Source organism: Diadema antillarum, unplaced genomic scaffold (assembly GCF_040938485.1).
Source record: "Diadema antillarum isolate AM-2024a unplaced genomic scaffold, OU_Dant_1.0 seq00000203_RagTag, whole genome shotgun sequence".
Taxonomy (NCBI): Eukaryota; Metazoa; Echinodermata; class Echinoidea; order Diadematoida; family Diadematidae; genus Diadema; species Diadema antillarum.
In genome coordinates, this window is record NW_027271262.1 from 1220594 (window position 1) to 1248327 (window position 27734).

The window sequence follows — 27734 nt, forward strand, 5'->3', positions numbered from 1 at the left end:
TTCAAGTGGATGGCTTAATTGACAAGAAAAACATCTTCTGTTACTGAATATGTGATCAATTTCAGCCACAAGTTGTCACATGCTTATGATATTAATATGTGGTGAAAATTTTAAGCACTTATGAAAAGAACCCACTTTCAATGAATATTAATAAATACAGTATCACATCTGGATGTTTTCCTGACAAGTCAAGATGAATGGCATGGTAATGATGAAAAACTGGAAAAGATGAAGGAATAGATGTATCATCACCTTTCTATTAAACTGCACATATGAAACATGTTCAAAGTTTGATTCACACACACATACACACATCTCCACATTCAATTCAATTCAATTTCAATTTATTGATTTCATAAAAGCAATACAGCCAATATTTGTACAATAATCAGATGGCAAGGAAAATCACGAAAAAGCCAGTGGCTTGAAGATTGTGATTCCCTGATACAGAAGTACATTAAAAAACAGATTGGCATGAAAATACAAAATACAAAATGTTACATAATCACTAGATACTCAATAATAGACAAAAATACACATAAAAACAAACAGAACATACATAAATACAACACAAAACAGAACGTCATGAATATATAATGTTCCATTACCTTGATAAAAACGTAATTAATCATAAGATTCAAAAAGATATTGTTTCATTTTCAACTTAAAATGATTTAAACTCATAATGCACTTAAGATTATATTCTAATGAATTCCATATTTTTGCACCTTTATATTGCACTGAGTTCCTATATTTCATCTTAGATCGACATAATGGCAAAACAAAGTTTTGTTTATAACGTGTATTAAAATTATGACTCATAGAATGCGTTTTAAAATAATCATCAAAAATACACGCCAATATCGAATGTACATATTTAAACATAAAAATACTCGTTCTATAAAAGATCCTCTCTTTGAGGGATAAACAACCTACGTCTTTGAAAAGGGGAGGAGTGTGAGCAAGATAATGAGAGTTTGTACACAATCGAATAGCTTTTTTCTGAAGAACAGTAAGACGATTTAAGTCACGCTCAGTGGCTCAGTGGCTCCAGACCAACCAAGTTACAGTAGTCTACATAAGGCAAGACAAGACATGAAGTGGATACTGTAAAACAAGAAGTGTTCGCATACATCTCAATTGTGCAAATTTCACGAGTGCCAAGATTTGAGAATTTGAAATGCACGCAAAAGTTCTTGTCTACACTATATGCATTGAATGCCACTGGCAATTCGCGAAAAAATTTCATGCCGAGAAGAAGGCCATCGGCTCCAATTCCTGAAAATTTCATGCCGCGAATACATCATGTTTTACAGTGCAACTAGTAATCATTTTATAAATGAAATTAATGCAATGTTTTTTATTATGTCTGTTTTGCATCAGGTATTTTAAAACAAAAGTAAACACTGGACCAGAAATATCAAGAGATATAAAATATGAGATGAGAAAACACACAAGGAAGAGGGATATGAGACTTCACTCTGTAGACTATTTGACTGCCATTGTAACAGCTGGAATTTTGAGACACTTTTCTGCAAGGGGGGGGGGGGGGGGGGTGAGGTGAGAGGAAGGAACAATAGACCGATTATGTCTTGCACATGTCCAACCACATCATGTTGAATCTCAGAGATTTAATGTTTTATAATCCCCATACCCCTTTTTTTCATCATCAAGAAACTCTTAAATTATTTCATTTATAAAAGAAAAAACAACAACAATTAAACCAAGATTACATCTCAATTAGTATCACGTTATGAACATCCCTGACCCCCCTCCCCTTCCCCTTTCTTCAGGTTTTCCAAGTTCAAGTAGGGCAGGGTTATGGAGGATTGAAGAGCCTTGAACTGGCATTATCACCCGGTCTATGCAGGTGAATAAACTGCCCATCCTGCTACTAACAAGCTGGACTCATAATCGGTGGTCAGCGTGAAAAATAGGAAGTCCGGCAAATGGCCTTAGATCTTAATGAACTTGTCCTCAATGTCGGAGGTGACCGTGTTTCACTCTTAGAGCTGGCCACCGACTGAACCTGTATTGAGAGCCCCAAAAGTCTTATGCTCCTCGATATCTTGTCCACATGGCCTATCCCCCATAATTTCAAAATGCCCTTGATTCTAAAAACTTGCTCTTTTTCATCACTTTTATATAGGATAGGTGATATTTGCCTGAGATCTGAATGGACATAAAACTTTAAAAGCAAAAAGCTAAAGGATTGTGCAGTCATGTGTCTCAGTGATATGCCACAATAGAGTGCTGTAGAGGCATTATAGAATGCTGTGAGAGTACCATATCTATGAATGGTAATTTACAAATTGGGACTCATAAGACAATTTCACAAAGTGACTATATTTTAGAGAAAATGTTGAATATATGTGTTGTTCCTTTTCAGGAAAAAAATGAAATTGTTTTCAAGAACCGCAAAGAAAGGAGATATAAATATTCCTTTTCTGGAAAAACAAACAAACAACAAAAACCTTAGTAGTGATTTCCCACCTTGCATGACCATTTCAAGAGCATAGGTGTTATGGGAGGCAGCAGTTTTGTATTTTGTTAGTTTCACAAATATTGGTAGGCTTTGGACATTCACAAAATGTAACAAAGAAAATAAAATAAATAAGTATTAAAAGATGTCAAAATAGGCACATAATAAAGTAATATGGTTGTATCACTTCAGACTGACGAGAAAATGTCATCCATTAAATATGACAGTGTAATGCCTGCGGACATTGTCTGACTAAGCAAGCTTTTTCCCCTCTAAACCATACCCCTCCCCATCCCAACTGTTCATTTGTCTGCCCTTATTTTACACGCTGCCAAGCATATATGCTATGTCCTGAATCATGTAACTACGCCCTCATGTTCACAAATGAAACAAGAGTGCAGGGTGCTTTCACATCCAAAAGTTATGCATTAAGTTAGTCCACGTTATAGCATCATAAGCAGATACTGAATGAAATTGGCAAATAAACTGAGTAACTTAATTGTTAATTTTGTGACACAGTGATTTTCAAGAAATTTGTCTTGCATAATAACATTAATGCATGTTTCACATCTCACTTCAATGAACATTCCAAATGAAGTTCCCTTGCACAACTATTGGTTCTTGATAAATACAGAAACAATGCCCAAGTCCATCACTGAAAGTTTGTAGGTTCTGTTTTAGAGATTTGCCAATTAATTCTGATTTTTAAGTGTCAGTAAGTTCTTCTGTGGAAATAAAAAGCTGACAAAGATTCATCACTTACACTGCTTGTTAGTAGATAATGTGCAGATGGTTTCATTATATATTTTTGTAATATTTGTATTAATTCAGGGTATTTAGTATTCCAGACATTCTGGGAGAGAGCCTTGAAGAGCAACATGAATGATCGATGTCTTCTCTATGATATCATGAGTGGTGAAGTTAAAAAGCATCGTCATCAATGATGATATTGAATTTGTAGAAATTGCATGATATCACCCATGTGCAACTAGTCTGAAGCACCAAATTTATACCGGATCCACAATTTCCCTACCTTAAAAAAAATGTTAGAAACATACAAAACTAAGTAGTATGAATTTCTTTCTGTGTGTTGATATAATCCATTTAGTGAGTATTTTTTTTTATGATGCCTCTTGTTTTAGATCCATCTCTGCTTCTTACTTCCAGGAAGAGTCGTCATGCTACTCAATGTTAAGAATCATGTCAAACTGTACCATCATTCTCCTTACGTTTCTGGTAACTTGTTTCTGATAGAGTCCTTGTATAAGAACTTTCGCTGTTGTAAACATCTCTGGCAGTTAACCTTTTTTCCATGGGACTCCCCTCAGATATACAGGGAATGAGGAGGGGGTAGAGAAGCCAATCCAGCAGAGCATTGGTATGATTCAGATCATCAATGACTGGATATCCATTTCCTTCAAAACTCACCCCAGCTTCCTGAGGCAGGAAGCAACCCCCTTTTGCAGCTAATGGAAGAGTCCTGTCAAGTACGCTCTCTCCATCTCTCTCTCTCTCTCTCTCTGTCCCTCTCAGTCTGTTGGCTGTCTCTCCCCTCTTGCAAACTTTTTTTTTGGCCGCTAGTTTTGTATATACGCCAACGGAATAGAAACAGTTTTCTGTGCAGTTCAGAATCTCCTTCCCTCAATGACGTGCCTCAGCCTGGGCTGTGCCACAGGAATGCCAGCGCGCTCAGAAAGATCCAGACGGCTACGCTTGATATCTGTTTCATAACTTCACCAACCTTTGGATCTTTTTATTGGTTTTCACTACCCTTGTGCCTCTGAGGAGACATTTTTACAGGGATATTTTTTGGTGTCATCTTGAATCTACAAGCAAAAGGAAGTACAGTTGTGCATATGTATGTGACAGAGTTCTAGTTCCTTGTTTTTCCTGGATTTATATGATCAATATCTGTGAAGTTTGGAAGCCGACATTAGATGCCAATAGTGCTGGAGTGCCATCTCCAAAATAACCAAGCGAAATAATCTTGGAACATTTATCTTGTTTTTTCTTTGTTTGTGATGGACAGACTTAAATATTTGGGAAAGCATTGTCCCTTGCTTGTCTTTGGCCTGTAAGACTCAAAACCACACTGGATTCGCTGAATAATTGTGATCCTGGCATTGTTGTTGGACTGCTGCAGCATTTCATTGAAGTCAGTTTTCCACATTCCGTGACTATTCAGTGACATTCGTATTGCCAACACAGCAAGGACAGCAGAAAGTGAAACTTCCTCTGGATCAACCTTAAACACTACAAAGGCAGAAAGACACAAAGACAAAAGGAAAGTGCTTCAGCTGTGTTGTTGATCATACTTGTATGTTAGAAGCATCTGTTGGCCTGGTTGATGTCATACTTATATGCCTGACCACTTCTGTATAAAGAATAGATCCCCAAATCCACTTTCGTGAAGATAACGAAGGTTGTACCTTTATGATGTTTAAAACCAAGTAACCCAATAAACTACTTCCATGCAAACTCTCTTATTATCAGCAGTTAGAGCAGTGTAAATAATGTTGTGACTGAGCTGAATCAATCTGTGTTAGATTTTCAGCCATGCACGCCCACAGCGCAAAGAGCAGCCACTTCCGAGGCATGAAGGGAATGAAGACGGGCCGTTCGCTGTCCCATGACCATCTTAGGAACCACTCTCACGAGAGCAAGGACCACCCAAACCTGAGTGGCGCCGGGGCTTTCAAAGACCCAAGCTCTTCACCCACGGGTGAAAGCACTCCTCTACAACACACGCAGTATGCGGATGCACACCCAAACTTCCAGGACGGCAAGTCCTCACACTTCAGCAGGGACGGCCTAAGGCTGAGCAGGGAGAGGCATCGATCTTCGGAGGCACCCTCCTCTCCGAAGTCCAAGGAGGCCAGCATGCAATACCCAGCAGGTTCCCATTCACCGAGAACAAAGGAAACATATATACACAATGCATACAGGCCATGCTCCCCAAAGTCCCCTAAATCCAAGGAGACATTCTCATCCTTTAGCCATGGACCTCAATCCCCTAAAACCAAGGAGACATTCTCATCCTTTAGCCATGGACCTCAATCCCCTAAAACCAAGGAGACATTCTCATCCTTCAGCCATGGACCTCAATCCCCTAAAACCAAGGAATCTTACATACATCATGCAGATGGGAATAAGTCATCAAGATGTAAGGACTCGCACAAGCACATCGAGAGAGCCCATATCCCCAGTATTAAAGATTTAGATTTGGATGAAGAGGAGCATGGTTTCCACATTGTGACAGCAAAAGACTTCCAGTGTACGGATGGGCCTATTTCCCACCACCCAAAAGAGTTACGCCATTCCAAGTCTGTGGACGAGTCCTCGACAAGGCATGAGCGAGAAATCAACCGAACATACTCTGGCTCACCACCAGTGTTTAAGTCATTCGAGGTCAATGGGCACATTCCCCTGAGGGAGGCATATGCACATCGTCGCAGAACAGGCGCCATGTCTCACCCTTCTCATCATAAGCACTTTAATGGCACCAAATCACGTGAAGATGACCCTTGTCATCACCCACCTTCTCCAGACCTGCCTGCAAAATTTTCTCGCAGAAGACATGTCAGCAATGAGGACAAAACCCACCAAGCAAAGAGTTCACCTGATGTCCCCAGGAAAATGCACAGCCCAAAACTTGCACAAACCAAAGGCTCTTTACTTGACTCCAGTGGGAACTCTGCTGGACAGAGTTCTCCAGAACTTCCACTGAAGAAGAATCACAGGAAGCATGGTAAAGTTGGAAAGTCAGCCCCGCAGGAATCACCAGAACTCCCTCTTCGATCGCATAGGAAAAAGCGGTCGTCTAGTGAAAGCTGTGTGGAAAAGCAGCCCTCGGGTGCAGTGAGCCACTCCCGGAATGACCACTTTGATAATCATAGAAGAGGTATTGATACAAAGGGACATCCTCACAGCAGTATGCCTTCTTTAAAGAGCACCCCTGCATCACTGGAAGACCAACCCCAACGAAAACCTGAAGGCAGAAAAAGCAACAAGGAGGATCCTCCCAGCAAACCAGTCAACTACGTTAAACCTGTACTGGTTGATCAGGCCACCACAATGACCCAGGTAGATTCTCCTCGTCAAAAAGCAGAGTACCAGAAAGAATCTGTGAAGATTAGCGTAGGCAACTGTGATGAGGACAAGAGCCAGGTGGACCTCCTGGATCTGATTGACAGTGACCGGCGCCTACCAACTCTTCCCAGTAACTTGGATGACAGATTTCTGGGAGGTGGGATGGTTGGTGGACACCTTGGTGTCTATCGCTCGGCATCCATGCCGGGGTACACCAACAAGGCACGTCAGGTGGTTAGCCGGGCCACCTCCATGTGCAGCGGATCCCTTAGCAGGAGTTCCATGACCCGTAGGACACTGAGGCAGAAGCACACCAAATCCTGGACTCCTTGTGATGGGGCTGTTGGATGCTCTGAGAACTGGAGCGAGTGTCCAGTCCACAAGGTCTGTATGTAGTGGTGTTGAATGGTTAACATCAGTTCTATAAGCATCCCTCTTTCATTGCTCGCCAGGCTTTGTTTTTTGTGAGTTGCGTTACAGGCTTCATAAGTTATTGCCCCAATATACATTGTGCCCATGAATTACAGTTTTAGTCACTGCTTTTGCAGGGACTTAGTACTGTAACCCCATTGAGCTTCATATGTCCAGGACCCAGAAGCTAATCTACTACATCCTCTATTTAAAAAAACAAAACCTGTGTATCATAATGTTGTCTTCGTGTTCATTGCTCGAACTGCTTAGCATCATTGTTATGATAATCAATAGTTTTTTCCTATTATTATTATTTTTCATATAACTGTTCTTCACCCTTTATGCTTGCACAAACATAGTCCCCTGCCACTGAGCTCCAGAATATTCCTTTATAGGAAAAAAAAAAAGAGGACAAAAAGAAAAAAAAAGCGCAGAAAGAAAAAAAAGAGCAAGGGTGGGGGGGGGGGGCATTCCAATGGCAAGCTCAGCTGTCTCTAATTGATGTTTCCTTGTGACTGTATAGATCGGAGCAGGCCCAAGAGAAGGACTGTAAAAGTAAAGGATGTCTGCATGTTTCATCAAATGTGTTCCATTTCCCAAACAAAGTACCTGTGCTGGCCAACTCCACAAGAGAGAGAAAAAGATAGCAGATCACTGACTCTCACTTGCTACACACACACACACACACACACACACACACACACACACGCATACACACACACTCAATGATACTGTGGTAGTCATGTGTATTTCTCGTCTGGTTATTAATAGTGGAAAGAAAAAAAATATTTGTTAATTAAACTGAATGGGTCATCATATGATGTTGCTATGATAAGCATAGCTTGGTATTTTATTTTTATTATTTCATGACTGCTTCAGTTTCATCAGATTTGCAATCCAGTCCATCAAAATAGTATTTCCTGCAAAAAGTAGAGAACAATAACTGAAAAAGACCAAAAAACAAAGTATTTCTCCATACTGAAGGATCATTTTATTTTTTTCTCTCGCTTGTATTCTTAGAGGCATCATGCTCTGTGGAGTGTGATAAGTTTCATCTCATGCAAGTTATGATGACCAGATTAAAGTCAGGTAGTTGGTGTGTAACCTCTCTTCCTGGACATCACAAGGCAGAATGGGACAGTCTTTGTGGGGGTGGGGTCAAGAGTGAGGCAATCTGATCAAACAGTACATGGAGTAGATTTTAAAGTATTTTTTTTCTCTCATCTTTTCTGCTTCTGTGGATAAGATTATGTACAAATACTGCAATATTGCTTCATCACTGTCACCACATATTACACTCAAAACTTGCAATCTCACTGTTGATTCTGTGGCCTTACAGAATTAAAACATTTCAGTTGATATTTGAGTAAAAGTTAGCATTTTTCTTTTTTTAATTTTTGCAATTCACGCAAGATTTGATATCTCAATGTCACTGCTGATGTCATAGATATGTATTTTTTCAGAAAATGTTTTCTGTGCCGTGGAGGATGTCTGGATGGGATTGGATTTTGTTGCCCGCCGCGTAAACACGCGCGGCAACCACACATCCTCTGCCCGCCGTTTGACCAAGTGGTTGACATTGGTCAGGAAGAAGGTTTTATGTTGTTGTTGTTGATATATTGGGGAAGCAGGCATGTTGTGGTTTCATGGGAGAGCCAAAACAGATTTAACAAAGATTAAGATTAAATCAAAATGATGATCTTATGGTATTATAGACATTTTGTGTTTTGGAATACAGACAGATAGAGATTTGTATTTCATTCTTGTCAAGAATTTTGTAAACATTTTTAATATGATTATTATTTTTTTTTTTTTTTACAAAGCTGCTATTGGGGGAAAAATAGGGTTCGCTTGCATAAATCCACTTAGGGAATAGTTGCAGCAGGAGTAATGATAGAAAATGGCAATTAGCAATTGTGAGAACTGAAGAAATTGTCATCAATTGGGTATGTAATGATTACAGTGATCTTTTCAATTGCAAGAATGTTTTTCAGTCATCATTATAATCATTATAGTAAAAGTCATTGTGACGACGAAGTGTTTAAAGACACGTTTTATACAGCAGCAGTTTTAACCAATGTTATATTGGCAATGATGAGACTTAATGTATATCCTTTTATCATAGCATCATTGTTATATTTTTACAGAACAGTTGTTTTTGCAAAATAATTATAAGTGACCGTTGTGTGATCATTTAAATGTCATGCTTATATGATACTTGACTTTCACAGAACATAATGAGATTGACTATACCCTAAATATGGTGCTTAAAATCACTTTTGAATATTCTAAAAATTGTTACTTTTGTTTCAATAGTGTAGTAAAGACATTTGTGATAGTCAATAGTCTACAAGACTTGCACAAGACCAAAGGGTTTGATGATCAGATACACCAGATATTATTTGTCAAATATAGGTTCTTGTTAACTGCTGAAACAAAATGTACATTTTTGTCATTGAAGAAGACAAATACTCTTTGTGTGGTTGATTAGAATTATTAAAAGGGAAAGAATATTTCTCAGAATGTGTGGTCCCATGTATCTGCATTAATGTCAGCAGCTACTGTATTAGATATATAAGATCTTCAGCACTTCAACTGATTTTTCCTGCTTATACATATTTTGACTGGGTTTTTTTTTTTTTGACTGCCAGAAGAGAGAGATTTTGGTTCACTGCAAGAGCAGTGTCACTAAATCCAAATTACTATGAACTTACTTCTTCTTGCTAAAGCTCAGTGGAGCACAAGAAAGATAAACTGAAAATTAATCAGTGTTAAAAATGAGAGCATAATGAAAACCTGGCATGCATCATGTGCAAAAAATAAAATGAATACATTAAATTAAACAAATAAACATTTGTTTTCAGTTTTTACAGTCTCAATGTTTCCACAGAAGGGTACGTTATTGCTGCTCTTTGTCAGGATTTAAGGTCAATCTATGAATATTAGTATCTTAAATGCTCTCTGACACAAGTAGCCTCATTTCTTACAAGGTTCATGTGCACATTTCTGTCTGGATTATTTTTCAAACTAGTATTTTTTTTTTCCTGAGTACAGATTTCCAAGTTAAATAGTGAATATGATCTGGAAATACAGGACATAACCAATCTTTCCTCCTTCCCTGCTTCATCTTGAAGCTCTCGTATTTCATATTCTTTAAGAGCAGACAATATTTATGCTGTTGCCGAGTAAACGGAATAACATTGACCCTAGTAACACCTAACTTAGAAACAACTTGTTCCACTGCTGTTGGGGATGTGCTCACTTCTTGAATTGATCTGGGTGATATCTTAGTCCCAGTGTACACTGACAGTAAATCAGCAGACACAGATATGACAAACTAGTGATGTGATACTTTTGAAATTGATGATAAAAGGAAGGATGAAAAAAGGCCAACAGCATCATTTTTCATTGTTGAGGTGGATTAAGTGTAGAACTAAAATGCCACTGTACTGAGGAACAAATTTATGTTAATTGTGAGAGAAACCAGGTATGGTTTACCAGGGCTCTAAAAGATGGAATGAAATAAAGCAATTTTCGGTGTACTTGACTGTGCGGATGTGCAATTTTTTTCTTTTTTTTAATTGAAATGATTCAGACAGGCTAGGAAATGGGTACATTAGACTGCTTTACAATTATTGTTTTTTCCAAATATTCAATTTCCAAAAGTTGCCATGTCCCAACTTTTGTTTCCTTCAAAGAAGGCATGTTTGATTTTGGTTTTGTCCTATTATATGATATGGAGATATAATTCTTTTTTTTTAAATAAACACAACAACATATGGTGATGAAAGGAAGAAGAGATGCAACTTGGCATTCTTGTGCTTCCTTGCTCATTTAGTTCCCTTTTCATCCATGTAGTTATGTATGCAATCCCTCATTTATTGATGCATTCATCCATCTGCTTGTGTAATCATCCACATGTGATTTAAGGGATCTGCCAAACACCATGCTGTTGCATTTTGAAGGGAGCGAACAAAATTGTATGGTTTGAGTGAATTCCCACATCATTATGTTCTTGTGAGTCCGTGAAACAGAGGAAAAGTGAAACTGTTTGGCAGTTGTTTACAGAGATGTGCAAAGAGAAAACAAACACTTTGTTGACATCCGAGCAGCGGAAACTTTCTTGCCATTTGTGCAGTCGTGCAAAGACATTCCTGACATATTGTAACAGATTTTTTGAGTAGTTATGATTTTCCTACTTTCTGTTCAAAGCAATTCTGAGCATCAGAAATGTACATTTTAATTGAGGATGTCCTTCCTCAAAAAGAAAAAAAATGGATCCTGATTTCTGACAGAGTTGAATACAAGATGTCAGTCATAGGGAAGATGATTTGCATGGTCTCTTTATTAGGAAATCACTGAATGCTTGATCTCTTCAACAAAGGTCTGTATCTTTGCTGCACTTGATTGCCAGGAAAAATTACAACAAATTGTGTGTCGCTTCATAGATAAAGAATGCAACAAAACTGGACAAAAATTCACTTAGATGCCAATAAATGGTTGAAGGTGGTTGCGGATGGGCAACTTGGGGCAACTGTTCCTTTGTGGGTTTTCTGCATGTTCTCGAAGGAAAGGCTTTCGTAGTTACTCCTCTCAGTTATCATGAAGGGCAGCATTATCTTGCATGTCTTATCAAACTAGAGGAAATTGGTCAATTTATCTGCAGTAGAGATGTAGATATGTGGAGGAGCATGATGTGCATTTGATGTCTGCTCACATGACCCAGATAGCTATTTTGAGGTGCGAGTATGACGCTATGTGTAGATGTTGACTGATTCGATTGTGCATTCGAAAGTGATGCCATCTTTCTCAAGTCATTCTCTGAGTTCACAGTCATTTCTTGCTGGTCCGTTACTTGTGATTCACTGATTTCATGCAGATTACTGCTCCACATACTCAGAGGGTGTACCTATGAACAGGGAAAGAGCCCCGTGACAAAAGCTCCATTGTACCGTAATTAGGATTACTTGCAATTCTGTCCTCCCACAAACGGCGCCGCCGTGTGAGATCGCCGTCAAACTCTCCCCCGATACTCATCCATTGGCAGATGGCCAGCGAGTGGTGTAGACACTCTGTCTACAGATGTGTGGCTGCTAATTAGTATTGACATGTCTTAGATGAGGTGCCTCCCACTACCCTCCACCCCTCCCCCCACCTTGCAGTCATTTTAGTTCGTCAATGTCTCAATCATGCGATTAAGTTGTTATTCATCCTGAGAGATATTGACTTGACATTTGGGGGTGGGGTCTGTTGCAATACATGGAGATTTAAAAGAAGTTAAGTATAAGTGATGTTCCAAATGTGGTGAGGTCATCTCATACAAGATGTTATCAACACCTTACAGTACTTCATTCTCTCTGTATTGTCCATGTGAAGCAGTGTAGAACCAACGTGTACGTGAGAATGCCATATCAATGACCATGTGATTAGTAGTAGTTTTAGTATGAAGTAGCAGTAGGAGTAGCAGTAGGAGTAGCAGAAGTAGTAGAAGTAGCATTAGTATTAGCAATAGCAGTAATAGTAGTAGTGGCAGTAGTAAAAGTATTATGGGAACACATGCATGGATGATTGTGACCCTAGACGCCAACTTATCCAGTCATCTTGCAACATTTGTCAAATGGCTGGCAGGGGTTCCCTCTTTACATCTTTGGACCCACCTCAAGGTCTCGTCCTCCTGCTCTCTTCTACCGACGTCCCTTTTTCATTGCGTGTCACGTCATTGAAATACACTAGTATTATGCTATTCCTAATCAGCTTGAGCAAGTCTTAATGAGTCGAGCAATTTCTCAACGACAGTGCCACTAATAGCGACGGCAACCTTTTCCAACCCAAATTTGAGGCAGTGCCTCTCTTTGAGGTGCTTGAGAGTCTAATACTAACACTGCGGCACCTTACACTTGTGTAAACGAAAAAAAAGTAATCAAATATACTTTCCCCAGGTCCTCAATTGTCCTGACGGACAGAAATTCTGTTGATGTTTGTAGTTATCCAAAGAAAAACTACCTTAAGGTGCTTTTTATGATTTGTTCTGTTTTATTTTGTGATAAACTTCCCTTAACCACTGATGTGAAATTTACATTGACACTTACAAGATAGGTCTGTCATTCTCTTTGTCACGTTCCTTTTAGTTTCTTTTTTTTTTCAGGTGAGTGGGAGGGTTTGCATGTGTTGGGGGGGGGGGGGGGGGCAAAGTTGAGCAGAAATTTTATGCCAGGAAGAGAAAGCTAGCAAAATAGTGAGAGCTTTTCCAAGTAAGATTCAACACTGTGAGCAAAATTAGCAAACTAGGAAAATTGCCACAACTGTTTGAATGTCAGTATATCGTGTCGTTGTTAGTATGGCATCCCACCCCGCACCTGAAAATAACCATGTGACTTGTCGTCAACCGGCAGAGCGCTCCTCCAGAAATGTGCTGCTTCAATTTTGTTTGTCAGAACAACTTCGCTTCCTCAGTCTCAGAGGAGACGTGAGAACATAGCGACCTCGGTATATTTTGAGCACAGTCACGTAGAAGAATCCTCCTACCGTAGGAAAGGAAAGAAAAAAAAAAATCAGTGACATTTACATGAGCCAATCAGATTATGCCATTATTAGGCATGGTATGACACAGTCACCTGACTTGTTTGAGTTTGCAAAAGACCTGTCCATTGCAATGTTTATATCATGCGAAATTTATTCAATCTTTCAAGCGATCATTACTTTCTTGACATGATTTTACTCAAACTTTCACTTTATTATATATTTTTATTTTCTCACTGCTTTCAGTCAAACCAAATTTTTCTTTGAAGATCAGTCCAGAGAAATTGGTGAATACAGAGTTCCGTTCGAGTGGACCAAAATGTGATTCACTTTGAGTGTACAATGTCAAGCCATGCAGAGCATCGGCAGCCATGTCAAAGCAGTGCTAATGAGAATCCTGCGGAATCCACACCTTGTCCTAGATTGTACAAGCTTACACACAAAACTGAATTTGTGAGTTGTGCACAAATACCTGCAGGGGTTCCACAGTGTTCCTACAAGACTCTCCCCCTGGGAAAAAAATACAAACACAAAAATTAAAACAAGATCCAGAGAATGCAAACATCTGGATTTTCCTAAATTCCACACCAATCTAGTCCCCAAGATGAGATTCATAGTGATATGTAAGGACTAATTGTAAGGTCGATCTGCACTGACAAATTTTCTGACAGATTAAGGGCAAATAAACAGTGGCTAAATTGAATAATTTTTCATAAATGATCGATGCTGCTATTTTACCCAGGATATTGAAAAGGCTTAGAGGTACTATGTAATTCCCCCCCCCCCTCGATATTGTGATCATCAGTTAACCCCCCCCCCCCCCCCCCCCCCCCACTAAACTAAACTTGATGCAGGCTTCAAATTTGACTTGGTATTGACATTTGACAGAGTTGTGTGCACTGGTGAGAAGGACCAAAACAAGGAAGGAATATGTGGGTAGTTCTTTTTGACAAGATTTGTATGTTTTGCTCACTTCTGTCACTGTCAGTGACAATATCATGGCAGATTGTGCAATATAATCAGGTCAAGATTGAACAGCATGCAGTAAATACTTTATGTGGGCTTATTGCAATTACCCCCTGGGCAATTACCCTGGACCCTTCCCCTGGCCCTAGTCCTAATCCTAATCCTAATCCTGAACCTGATCTTTACTCTAACCTTACCACTAACCAGTATTTAGCCGGGGGGAGGATGTAAAGAATTGTTTTATTGTTGTTATTGTTGTTACTACAAGTAGATCTTGAAAATTGGCAATTCTTTTATGGTATTCTTAATGCGCTCAAAACCAGAAGCAATACAATGTTATCTTCTTCGATGCATTTTCAGCATAAGAGAGAGAGAGAGTGTGTTGCTATCATATAATATCAGCTGGAGTTATGCCCTGGGAGTGTTTGCAGATGATGGGAACAGATAACTCATTAAGTAATAAAGGATCCTTGATTTGTAGCCATAAATGGAATGTTACCATGAAAAAAAACATGTCTCCTCCCACGCTTCATTCATGAATTGACCGACGGACCGATTTGCGTTTATTGAAGCACAAAGAAGACCCCGGCCGAAAAACGCCTGTAGGCCACTGTCGCGTCACACTTCCAATCTGTGAGGCCGTGCAGTGTCAAATTAAAGGAGGGATGTTATTCTGTCGATATTCCACAAAGAGATTTAATTTGTGGAAATTAGTGCACTCTTATGAAGACAAAACTATTTCAGGGCAGTAACTACAGATACTTGCCCTCTACACACTCTTCCTCCCTCCTACACTTCAAGTTTCTGATTAAATAATAGTAATAAAGAACTAATTATCCTTGTGATTTTCATTGAATCCTAACAGTATCTTGCTGTCATCTCAGGGCTAGGATAATTAATATAATATAAGTGCATTGTGAAATATGAATCACATGATCTAGTGTTCTTGTTTGCAAAGTCATTTACTTTTGTAGGTACCACCAGTTTATTTCCAGTCAATTCAGCCCGCCCACACTACTTGACAAGTGAAGGCTGCCAGTCTTTAGCAGTATCCTCCTCCTCCTCTTTCATTAAGGATTACGAAGAAGTTCACATCTGTTTGAATACCCTTGAGAAAACAGTTTTAATTTTGTGCAAAAAGGAAAAGGGTATTTATTTAAGAAAATGAAATTAAGTATCTTCTGCTATGGCGAAACTCGTCCTTTTTAATTGTCTTTTTTTTTCTTTCTTTGGAACGCCACAGGTATGTACATCAGTGGTCGACGTCGCTGTCATGCAGGAGGCCCATGGCCTGATTATGGACATGCTGGCCGACTCAACGTTGCCACCAAATGTGGTCAGTGGCCTGAAGGCAGTCAGCACGCTGCTCAGCCCGCCGACTAACTACAACACCCTCCAGCGGCCCAAGATCAGCCCGCTGGTGGCCCTCAGCGAGAGCAGCTACACGTCGGACATCGACGACTCGCCGTATGTTGGAGATCGCCCTCTCTCATTACCAAAGGTGAAACTTTTATTGTTTTTTTTTGTGTGTGCCTCCACCCTTCTACCCCCTACGGAGTGGTGCCAGGGACATTAATTTTAAGATGGGACACTATATTCAATTGGATTTTCACCCTGGGAATCTACAATATGATTTTCATTTGTGTACCACATGCAATACATACAATTCGATTGTAGTTTTAATGGGATGATTGCAGTGCAGAAGTAGCAACCTGTGGTACAGAGTCCCCACGGCAATCATGTTTCTCAAGGGCCAATGTTACATTATTACATAAGCCCAACAAATCATTCCCCATCGCTTGTATTCCCTGCAGTCTTGGCTTGTTCTGTGTCTAGATCAGGTTAAACAGCAGTTTGAATGGATACATGTGTCTTGGGCTTTTTTATCTAACCTGAGAGAGAATCGCTTTTCAAAATGCCTTTCGAATGGTGTTTAAGAACACGGTTTTAAATGCGATTCACTAACTATCATAATCGCGATTCGAGTATTGTCATGGTACAGCTGCTTTGCGCCATTTGACCAGGAAAGCAGAGGTCAATTGAGGCCCATGTTGTAACCTGCGGGGTGTATGCTGCATGGAAGTTGACCTCGGCAGCTCGAAGATGTGACGCTTATTTCAAAATGGCATTGCATTTATCTACTCATAGAAAGGTGATCATGGTCTCAAATGCGTTTCAAATCACCCTTTGAATGCTGTTTTAGATCAGCATTTCTAAATATGTAAAAGGATCGTGATTCTGCCTCAGAAAACTTTTAGATAAACGCACCCTTGGTCTTTCTAAGCAATCATTTTTTAGGGTAAATTTAATGATGAGTCCCATTCCCTCCTTTGCCTCCCCACAGAGGTTACGAAGGAGCCTGCCTCCAAGTTTGATACGGCGCATGTCGACAACATGGACTACCACAACTTCAGCTACAGGTGAGTTGATGCAATATTGCTGCCACGTGTCAGGGAATCTGGGGATCTTGACACAAATTCAAATATGTGGACATCTCGAGAAAAATATGAGTGCAAACAGTTCTACCAGCATTCAAACCATCCCAACTTCTCTAGGACCCGTTCACCGCATCTGCTGAAAAAACATTGTCTTCTTGTTTTGCATTCGTAAAACTTCCCTTTGAGGTAAATTTACGTAGAGAAAGCTGCCTTGGAGCTATGATATGGGATCACTTTTGATTTTGTAGGTGGCTATACTAGCTAGTGCAAAGGAAAAAGGAAATCAGGACACCTTGTGTGATACAGCTCAAGCTCTCCCTCTCTCTGTGCTCGGGAAGCAGAACGTGCCCAAAGGTTGTCCTTGCCATCTTGTGGAGTTGGATGGCGTCATCGCCATGAGATAATTTAATTCCTGGGGAAACCTGAGTCCCCTTGTTTTTCAGACTGATCCTCAAATAAAGCAATCTGATTTTGCTGCTGTGTATACTTCCCCACAGGACCTGTATTATTTGGTTGCCTCCTGTAACAGAAAGAAATAGAGAGGAACGTTTCCCTTTTCCTATTTTCTCTCTCTTTCCCTCTTTTCTTTGTCACGTAATGTCTCTATTTCAACACTTTCAATTTTTGAAAGACAGCAGAACAGAATATGCTGCTAGGAATGATAGATATTCACATTATCAGAGTATTCAGCTTAAAGATCAAATTCACCCAAATATATGTGTGGAATGAGTGAATACAACAATATTAGGAGAACACATCAGTGAAAGTTTGAGGAAAATTGGGCAATCCACTCAAAAGTTATGAATCAGTGCTACCATCGCTGGCTGAGAAGACTACTACAGTTTGTACTTTCACATAATTATATAGAATGATATAAAGGAAAATATAAAGAGAATTCCACAAAATGTCATTAGTTTATGAAAAGTGCACATTCCCTCGACTTGTCACTAACATATATTATTATAAAAAAGGGTAGTATAATTCTCCCTGCTGTCTGAAAGAGACGAGTCAAGAGCTCTTATTATGGTAGAAAAAGTGAAAACATGCTGAATTTTCTTTATATTTTTTTTCGTTCTTTGTATGTGGCATCACAAACTGTACTAGTCTTCTCATCCAGGGATGGCTTCACCAAACTTTAAAAGATTCATAACTTTAAAATGGATTGTTTAATTTTCCTCAAACTTTTACTCGTGTGTTCTACAAACATTGCTGCATTCATTCAATCCATACATATTTGGATGAACTTTGCATTTAAAGCTCAGAAGAGAGGGATATGGACAAAATGAGTAAATATATTCAGCACAAGAAAGAAGCAAAAGAAAAAAGAAAAAGTCCTTCACGACTTTGTAGACGCTGTCCAAATGATAATATGTAAGGGGAAGATTGACACTTATGATTCATGCGGAGCGAGGTAGCTGGCATGGAGTCAGGTTTATCAGAAGTTTTGCCTCGGGAACATCGCTGTTTCCATAGCGTGACAGAGAGCTGCAAAACAGAGTCTATTGCATGAGATCACATTTATCTGTGATTTACTATTTATTTGATTTCGCTGATGCAGTTTTGGCATATTTTTCCATTGCTAGCTAAGCTCCCCGTTCATGACTCAAATAAGTTGATACAAGAAGCTCATGAATAATACCACTGAGAAGTCTGAGTTATATCTTGTTTTCTAATCTTGTTTGTTTGTGTGTATATGTGTACACAGTGTCTACTGGCAACTTGATGTTTGTTCCATCCAGAAATAAGAGAAAATAAAATTAATGCTCAGAACAGCTGTGTGTCACCCACAAGGCCATATAGACTTAATGGCTCCAATGCTGTGTGTTGTCATTAGCTACGAATAAATAGATAAATGAATAAATATATGCTTACACTTTGGCAACAATTCTTTTCTGAATAGTGCAGAATGCTCAGTGTCTTTAATTGGCTTGTCTTTTCAAACAGATGGGCATTTTGATGACACTTAGTGGAATATGCAAGCGTGAAGACTTCTATGCCATAGCGCTGTCTTGGTATTTCTTCGTCATGTCCTCAGAAGTTGTACTACATTCCTGGGGTGTAGAGACCCCCCCCCCCCCAACATCAGTTTCATGCCCTCAAAACTCGGCCACTAAACTTTTTTTTTTCTTTTCCAATACTTTCCAGTGTTTTTGCCAGATATGCGCTATCGCAGCATCGCCGCCCATGTCCTCAAAATTAGGAATTGGCCGAATTAACTTGATTTTCCAGCGACAATTACCCGCGACCGTGCACTCAATTATGTCATTTCCTGCTGGATAAAGCCAGTGCGTACGTCACGATGCTGTGTTTATGGGTGTAAACAGCAACTCGCCAGAGAACGGGGCAGCGTTTAGTGGCAGAAATCTGCTCTTACGCACATTGTGATGTCATATGGGACGGAGTTTCAATGTCGTGCACCGGGGTTTTTCTACGAAACACCTACTCTTTGTTCTGTACATTTCTACCAGAATAGATAATAAAAACCTGTTCCCCCTCTTGTTTCTAATGTGAATTCCCAACATGACTGTTTTGTGTGGTTAAAATATTGTCACTGATGAGCAGTGATTCCCACCTTAGGCTAACCCCGTTTCCATGCTATTTTGGATGTACAACATAAATGTAGATGCCACATGGCTTTTCTGTATTTGTTTGAAAATGTTGTATCACACTACATGTTTACTTAGAGCAGGGATGGGAAAGCAAGATTTTTCCAGAGATTTTCTTTTTCTTTTTCCTCCTTCAAATGTCACTGGTAAACATTTGTCTGATATTTTGAAAATAAGACTAAAAAAACACAGGGCATTTTCTTTTTTTAAAACTGTTCTTAATAAGGAAATTGTATTTGCCAGGTTTTCTGACAAATGTGGGAAGGAAATTAGATTTGTTAAGTGCATTTGGGACTGTTCCATAAACGTATCCTCACATTTACAAATTGTGCTGATCTTAGTGCATGTTGTTGATGAGATCATTTCTTTTATTTTGGTCATAGGTGTGGTGTTAAATTATTTGCAGTGTTATGTTTTACTTTAAACTATGGAGTGATCGGTCACAATATGACATGCATGTGCAGTGAGCATCCAGTTGTGATGGACTCTTCAAAGAAACAAAGACACACTGTCCCATGACCTCTCTAACAGCTCTCAGAAATGTCACAGTACACTTAGTTGGTTGAGTGTCTGAAGGGCACAGTGATGCTTTGTGATTTCCTTGAACAGAACTGAGCTTCAGTTCCTTATTGTATGTACAAATTTGTCTTCAAGAAAATCTAACATATCAGTATGGATAAAGAAGAAATTTGTTTCAAGTGCATGTACTTCATTTTTCATTTGATCTCTGTGAGATTTTGGAGATGAATCGCGAATAAAAATGAAAGGCAAGATATGTCTATAGTATGTTTATGATTTGTAAAGAAGATAAAATTATATTATTGTGCTCATCCTTTATTTTTTTTAATTTAAAATTTTTTTTTTGTTTGTTTTGCTGAAATTCTCAGGTATGCCAACCTTAGAACCTCAACCGCTCAGAACCCGCAGCTCAAGTTTCCGCCACTCCCGGGATCTCACTTCCTCCCCAAGCCCGGGCAACAGTCGCTCGAGCAGTCCTGCCCCCTCGCTGCGGCGCGATGGAGGCGAGGGCTCGCTCAAGTCACGCTCCTTCTCCATGGGTACGGGCGGACTGAGTCCGCGGTCGCCCTCGCCGAACCTCCTGCCGCCCGAAGGCAAGGTCCTGCGGTCGTCGTCGTTGCGTGCGTCGCTCGGGGGCAGCTCTGTCCCGACACTGCTCCGCACTGAAAACGGACAGTCCGCAGAGATGGGAGAGGCGCTGGACACGGCGGATGACAGCGAAGATGAGGCGACCAGGCTGGAGGAGCTGTCCAACCAGCCCATCACGCTGACCATCACTCCCGACGAGTCGGCAAAGGAGGCGGTGCCAAGAGCGGAGGAAGCCGACCCCACCGTCATGGCGGCAGACAATAACAATACGAACACTGCCGAGAAGATGGCGGAGCCGGCCACGATGACGTCATCCTTGAAGCCACGCGGAAGTGGCAAGAAGCGGGGCAGCGTGACAATAAGTGAACACGCCACAATAATAGAAGAAGGTTCGATGCGCACAATCCCAACAGAGGATGTGGACATCAAGGAAGGAGAAGAGGAACAGGTGAACCTCTACTTACATTGTATCAAATCCCACCCCCCCCCCCCCAGTTCATCTTCTTCCATGGACATGGGACCATATTTATACCTTATTCTTAAGGCAGCATTCTTATGGTTGCAAATATCAATGGCTTTACTAATCTACATCTAAAAGACCAGCTCCCCCCACCCCACTCGTACAGACACAGGAAGATACATGCTTATACAGACTTGCTCATTGCTGTATCTAATCTTAATTCCAATTCATGGTGCAGCAGTTCCAAGGTTCTAAGATTCCATCATGGCCAGTGTTCAATGACCACAGAGATCAATGCAGTCCATGACACTGAGTTCATTTCAGAACGACCAGTGAAACCTTCTCGTCATATACTTTATCAATGAACATCTGCAGAAGAAGATACACATATGTATTTTTGTAATTTGTGTATGTAATTGCCCTCATTGCTGATACTATTAGTCAGTAAGACTCAGACTTTGAAGAACTCTTCCCCTCCCCCTGCCCCATCTCACATCTCAATTTGTGCCACGCCCAGGAGGAGGCCTTGGAGACGGAGGTGAACCTGGAAGAGATGGATCCAGTCAAGGAGGAATGCAGGGAGCTCCTGTCCCAGCTGGACGAGTGGGACTACCCGATCTTCACCTTATCAGAGCTATCAGACAACCAAGTACTCAGTCAAGTGAGTCAGGGATAGGCTGGGATGAGCACCCCCTCGAGGTCCGGATCAGTTGCCAGGGATGTTGTGGTGGTGGTATTGATGGTTGATAGATGACATTGATTTTAGAGGAAAGAAGGCATCAGTGTTCAGATAACACATTGATGGTGATGATGACAGTGGTTGTCTGATGGTTTCTTGCTGATGATAGTGAGGATAGATGGTCACAAAGAGACGGGGATGATAAGAAGGGCAATGATGCAGACATGACTCATAAGGTGATGATAATGATTGCGTTGAAGAAGAGGAAGAGGAGGAGGAGGAGATGGAATAGATGATAGTGATGAAGAAAACAGTGCTGGTGCTGATGAAGATGATGATAATGATAATAATGATAATAATGATAATGATAATGATAATGATAATGATGACGATGATGATGATGATGTCAAGGATCATGAATTTTGAAACTCATGATGTCGGTGGAGCTTGTTTAGTGATGACTTGTGCGCTTTTATTTATCCTGAGGATTTCACAGTTTTCAAGTTGTCATTACATGAAATGAATGAAATACAGACACATTCTTAACTCTAACCCTAACATATGACCCAAAATGTTGAGAAACACTTAATCACTGCCAGATTTTATTCTCTTGCCTATATGAAGGAAAATGGATGAGATGCTTCTATTCAAGGAGTGTGTTTCTTCCTATGAAGTAAGCAGAAATAACCTCATCACACATCTTTCTTTCTTCCATCCATCAGGTTGCTTACCGATTGTTTTCTGATGCTGGCATCTTTGAAACATTCCGAATCACAATCCCAGAATTCATGAACTACTTCAGAGCACTAGAAAACGGCTACAGGCATAAACCTTGTGAGTATTTCGTAGGTCATTCCCAGGCATATTATGCTATGCAGTGATCTTAGTCAAAAGGCCAATGACATGTAATCAATACTGCTGGCATAGACATCTATATTTAATTGCTGGCAATTTCATGTCTGTAAACTTGTTTGTTTACACAGCTAAAAGTCTTCACAAAGCATCTGTTTGATACTATTAAAGTCCATTTGTGGAGAAGACACTGGTTAACAAACTGTTATGGAATACTCCAGAAGGAATGGATTCATATTCCATTCTGGAGAACTCTGCAAACATACAATTTATTTACAGCTTAGCGCTATTCTAATCCACTATCACAAGGCTCAACACATATTTTTTCTTTAAAAAGTGGTGGCCAAGCATCTGCTTCCGGTGGCCCCTGGGTCACTGGGCCACTGCTAATGTTGAGTTGTGTATTGGTTTTGGCAAAGACAGGCTTGAAGTATTGATTTTGTCCACATTTATACATTCCTGGAAGCAGATGATTTGTGTTCACATCTTCCATAGTCATCGGCAAGAAAATTTTTTAACTCTGTTAGATCTCCATCCTAAAATCCCATAGACGTTGTATATAAATATGTCACCCATGGGACTGAAAAAATGAATCCACTAACCAGCTGGAGGATGGATGGTTTGAATTTCCTGCCTGCTTCTCCCCCAGATCACAATCGCATCCATGCTGCAGATGTCCTCCACGGATGCTACTACATGTCCACCCAGCAGATCCCGGGATTCACGCAAGTCAGTCCGGAAGACTTGGATCCAATGGGCAGACAAGACGGTGAGATGAGATGCTGTGGCCACTGTATTGCTGCAACCATATCTAATGCATGTCATCTTTTTCATCTTTTGCTTCTCTACATTACTCTTAGCCCCTTCTAGATATAAACCTAATAACTTTTGTATATTCATCTTCCGCCCTTGTATCTTCTTCTTCTGCTGCTATTTCTTCGTCCTCCTCCCCCTCCTCCTCGATCCTACTCCATCTTCTCTTCCTTGCCTACCTGCTCCTCTCTTGACGATGAATGTAATCACCATTATCATCATCACTTTAATCGTTTTCATACTCGTTATTGACAGCATCATCGCCATTGTTATCATTGCCTTAATCTTCATCATAATTGTCATCATCATCATTATCATTATTATCAACATCACCCCATCTTCATCATTGTTATAATCTTCATCAATGTCACCGTTATCATCATCACTCTAATCATCATTAGTGTTACCATCATCATCATCATCATCATTGCCCTAATCTTCGTTATCATTATAATCATCAGTAGTGTCATAATTGTGAACATCATCATCATCATCACCATCACCATCACCAATACAATCACCATCACCATCACCATCACCATCACCATCACCATCACCATCACCATCACCATCACCATCACCATCACCATCACCATCACCATCACCATCACCATCACCATCACCATCACCATCACCATCACCATCACCATCACCATCACCATCACCATCACCATCACCATCACCATCACCATCACCATCACCATCACCATCACCATCACCATCACCATCACCATCACCATCACCATCACCATCACCATCACCATCACCATCACCATCACCATCACCATCACCACCACCACCACCACCACCACCACCACCACCACCACCACCACCACCACCACCACCACCACCACCACCACCACCATAATCATCATCATCATTGTCATTATCATCGTCATTATCATCATCATAATCATAATCTATGTCACTGTCATCATCAGCAGTGTCATGCCCAATGCAGTGATGACACGTTCGCTGCTTTTGCTCCAAGTTGATGTTGCTGTTTATGTTCTCCCTTCATCATCAGCACATACCCATCATCAAATAAACCTCTTTGTTGTATCTTTTAGCATCAGTATGACTTTTGTATGCCATTTATTATGCAGCACGGTCTGTACAAGTAGCCTGTTTTACATGTGGGCAACTTAGGCAGCAACCATAGAATTAAGATTAAAGGTTATTATTCCATACTCTGGACTATCGGTACACTGCTAAGTAATAACCCTCACTTAGGTAAACAAAGATTGATGTACTCTTTTTACTGGTCTTTGCCTTTGTATGCTGCTCTTTCAGTGTACAAGATGTAATACTGCAAACATCACTGTGGCTGTGTTGTCATTACCAAGGGCATGTACTCCTACAGTGGTGTCTGAACATACATTTTTGTGTGTGTTAGTCTGTGTATGTACTGTGAGGCATCCTTAACTACACATTGTCTGCACAGCCGGTCTAGACAGGCAGTTAAAACAAGGGAGAAACAAGTGGGGAAAAAAAGGAGAAAAATAGCCCAGATTGGAGGCAAGTCACATCGAATCCCCCAACAGATCAATTTTCTCATTCTTTCCTCCTGGAAACTTAAATGTTCACAGAGTTATGCCCCCTCTGCACCCCCCTGTAAAATATAGTTTTACAAGACGGAGAGGAAAACCGCAGAAATGAAGCAAGTAGGGTGGGGTCGGGGAAGGGGGGAGGGGAGGGGACGGGGAAGGGGAGGGAGAGAGGTCTACATGTAAAATTGAGTCAGTGTTATGGGTAGTAGTCTCCCTCAACTAGACTCTTTTATTGTCTTGAGAACAGCACAGCTTGGTGAACAAAATAGAATTAATCCATGAAGGTGCCTCCGGGATACGCGTTGAATGTTTCGGTTGTGAAACATGATCTCATCACATCCAGGCATACCACGCATATATAGTCTTGAAGTGCCGAGACAAAGTAGCACCTGTTTTAACACTCTCTAGACACCCTTAAACAAGGCTCGCCTTACTGGCTTCATTGTTGATTCATTAGTGCATGTTGGGATGTTGCTATTCTGTGGGTCTTGCGAAAGTTTACTTCATTAACCTTAGAAAGTGCTTTTCCCTGCGTTCACTTCTTGTTGGTACATCTCCTAAGCATAGTCAATTTACCTGCTTTATATAGGTAATAGAAAGCATACAAGTAGCTGCATTTGCAAGGCTCGTGTAGTTAGGAGTAAACTGATATATGAAACTTCCAAGACTTTCAATTCACCAGCTGTGATGATACCGGCAATCCAATCCCATGATTGGGGGGTTTCGGGATTAAGATTATAGTCTGACTCCTATGAGGTAAACTTCAAGGAGAAGCCATACATTTGTAGGTACATATGTATAATGACATCAAACGATTTGTGTTCAGCTTGCTCGGTAGTGCATTTAGGCATCAGGCAGCCTGGTTTTATTATAAGATTGATATACGGTTGTGTATTTGTTGGGCTGTTTCTAAACCAAATGTTGGACTAGAGAGGTCAAAAGTTACAGGTAGTAGGAAGAGTAATTGTCACTGAATGACCTATGTTGACTATTTGTGTAAGGGAATAGGACATCAAACTGTGATCATGAGCACCCAACACCATAATAGGGATATTGTTATTATTGTTATGATAACTTTTAAAACTACTGCTAGTAATAAAAGTAGTAGTAGTAGTAGTAGTAGTAGTAGTAGTAGTAGTAGAAGAAGTAGTAGTAGTTTTTGTTGTTGTAATTCGTAATCAAAATAATTATGAGAATAGTGATAATGAAAATAAGCAGCAGTGGTAGCAGTAGTAATAGAAGTAGTATCCTTATTTTTTTGTTATTGCTATGAGAAAAGCTAATAAATTCACTTACCAAGTCAACTAGGGGGAAAAAAAGCAACAACCAAACACAAATTGGTGATGGTTATCATGCATAATGCAAAGTCATGGATGCATGTGGAAAGACATGCTGGAAATAGTGATTTTAGGGTAGAGAGATAGATATAGAGAGTTAGAGGGGGGGGGGGAGGGAGAGACATCATTACTCATTCCAGTAAATACAAAATACCCCACCCCCTCAAAAAAAACACCCCCCCCCCCAAAAAAAAAAAAGAGTGAATAAAGCAAGAATTTGGTCAGAAGAAGAAAAAAAGCAGGATATTGCTGTCCCATGTGTACTGCTATATGACTTGCGCCATTAACGAGATACATGAAAAGTGACTGGCAGTAGTTTCCTTTGGGTACATATTCTTCCCTCCCGTCAACCCCTGCCCTCTCCTTCCCCCCCCCCCCCCCCCCCACACACACACTCATGGAGCTGACAGAAGGCAATGGCAAAGAAAAAAAAGAGCTACAGTAGGAACCCTGGATTTTGAGAATTTCTCTCAAATATCCGTGAAATGTTATCGTATTTAGGCTGCCACTTGATATTGATATTTCGGTACGGCACTAGTCATCTCTTGAAACCACTCCCTCAGTTTACAGTGCTGAGGATGTTTTGCAGGCAGATTCTGATTTCACAGCATTTCTTTGGAGATGATATTCTTACTGAACCCATTCAGCAAAAAACAAAACAAAAACAAAACAAAACAAACAAACAAACACAAAGTTGATGTATATAAATGAAACGTACGGCAAAAAGATAGGAGGGGAGCATCATTTGGCATTTCCTGTTCATCGTGATCTGTGACATACAGTACCCAATGTAATCACATAATCAAAATATATGCAAATTGTGCATGCCATTGTGCATATGCATATTCAAAAGGGGGGTGGGAGGGGATTATACAGTGAAAAGTATTTGTATCATATTTCAATACTTTGAGATTTTGTTTCCCCCTGAACTTAATGTTTGTTTGTGCTTTGGACAACTCTGTCCCCCTGCATTTATCTCAGACATATGAAGAATGATAAAAAAGAAAAAAAAGGGGGGGGGGGGGTAGACGGGAATGAATATTTAATTATATTTGGTGTATGTGGTAATAAGGAAGAATAATGTTCCAGCAGTGATAGTGATCTATGTCGTTTATCATGGCAAAGAATATCTGTGATTTGTGTGGAGCAAGAATGGAGATTTCTGAGAAAACTATAGAATATCAAAGGCAAAATAAAGAGTTCCTTTGTTTGACATTTACACAGAGGCTTTCAAATAAAGTTTATCCCCAGCCCCTGCTCTTCAAAATAGGGAATGCAAGGACTTCTAATAACATTCTATTCGCAGTCTGCATCACAAAATCTTATTTCCTTTGCATGAAAGCTGAAATGTAGAGGTAAGGTCATTCGTTTGTTTGTTTGTTGTTGTTTTTTTCTGCTATTGACTTCTAATGTTACTGCATCTGA

General features: G+C 40.1%; 2 protein-coding genes across 2 annotated transcripts in view; both read left to right on the forward strand.

The window, feature by feature from the left end:
* The window catches only part of LOC139728843 (cGMP-inhibited 3',5'-cyclic phosphodiesterase 3A-like), a 163769-nt gene that overhangs the window by 114000 nt on the left and 22035 nt on the right, over positions 1-27734 (forward strand). Inside the window, exons 2-7 of the mRNA XM_071639782.1 lie at positions 15711-15968; positions 16812-16887; positions 20399-21066; positions 21596-21739; positions 22480-22591; positions 23259-23378. Coding sequence (XP_071495883.1) covers positions 15711-15968; positions 16812-16887; positions 20399-21066; positions 21596-21739; positions 22480-22591; positions 23259-23378 — 1378 coding nt within the window. The remainder of the gene's footprint in view (positions 1-15710; positions 15969-16811; positions 16888-20398; positions 21067-21595; positions 21740-22479; positions 22592-23258; positions 23379-27734) is intronic.
* Positions 5039-7019, forward strand: LOC139728836 (uncharacterized). The gene has a single exon (XM_071639771.1). The coding sequence runs from the start codon at positions 5039-5041 to the stop codon at positions 6965-6967; it is 1929 nt and encodes a 642-aa protein (XP_071495872.1). The 3' UTR covers positions 6968-7019.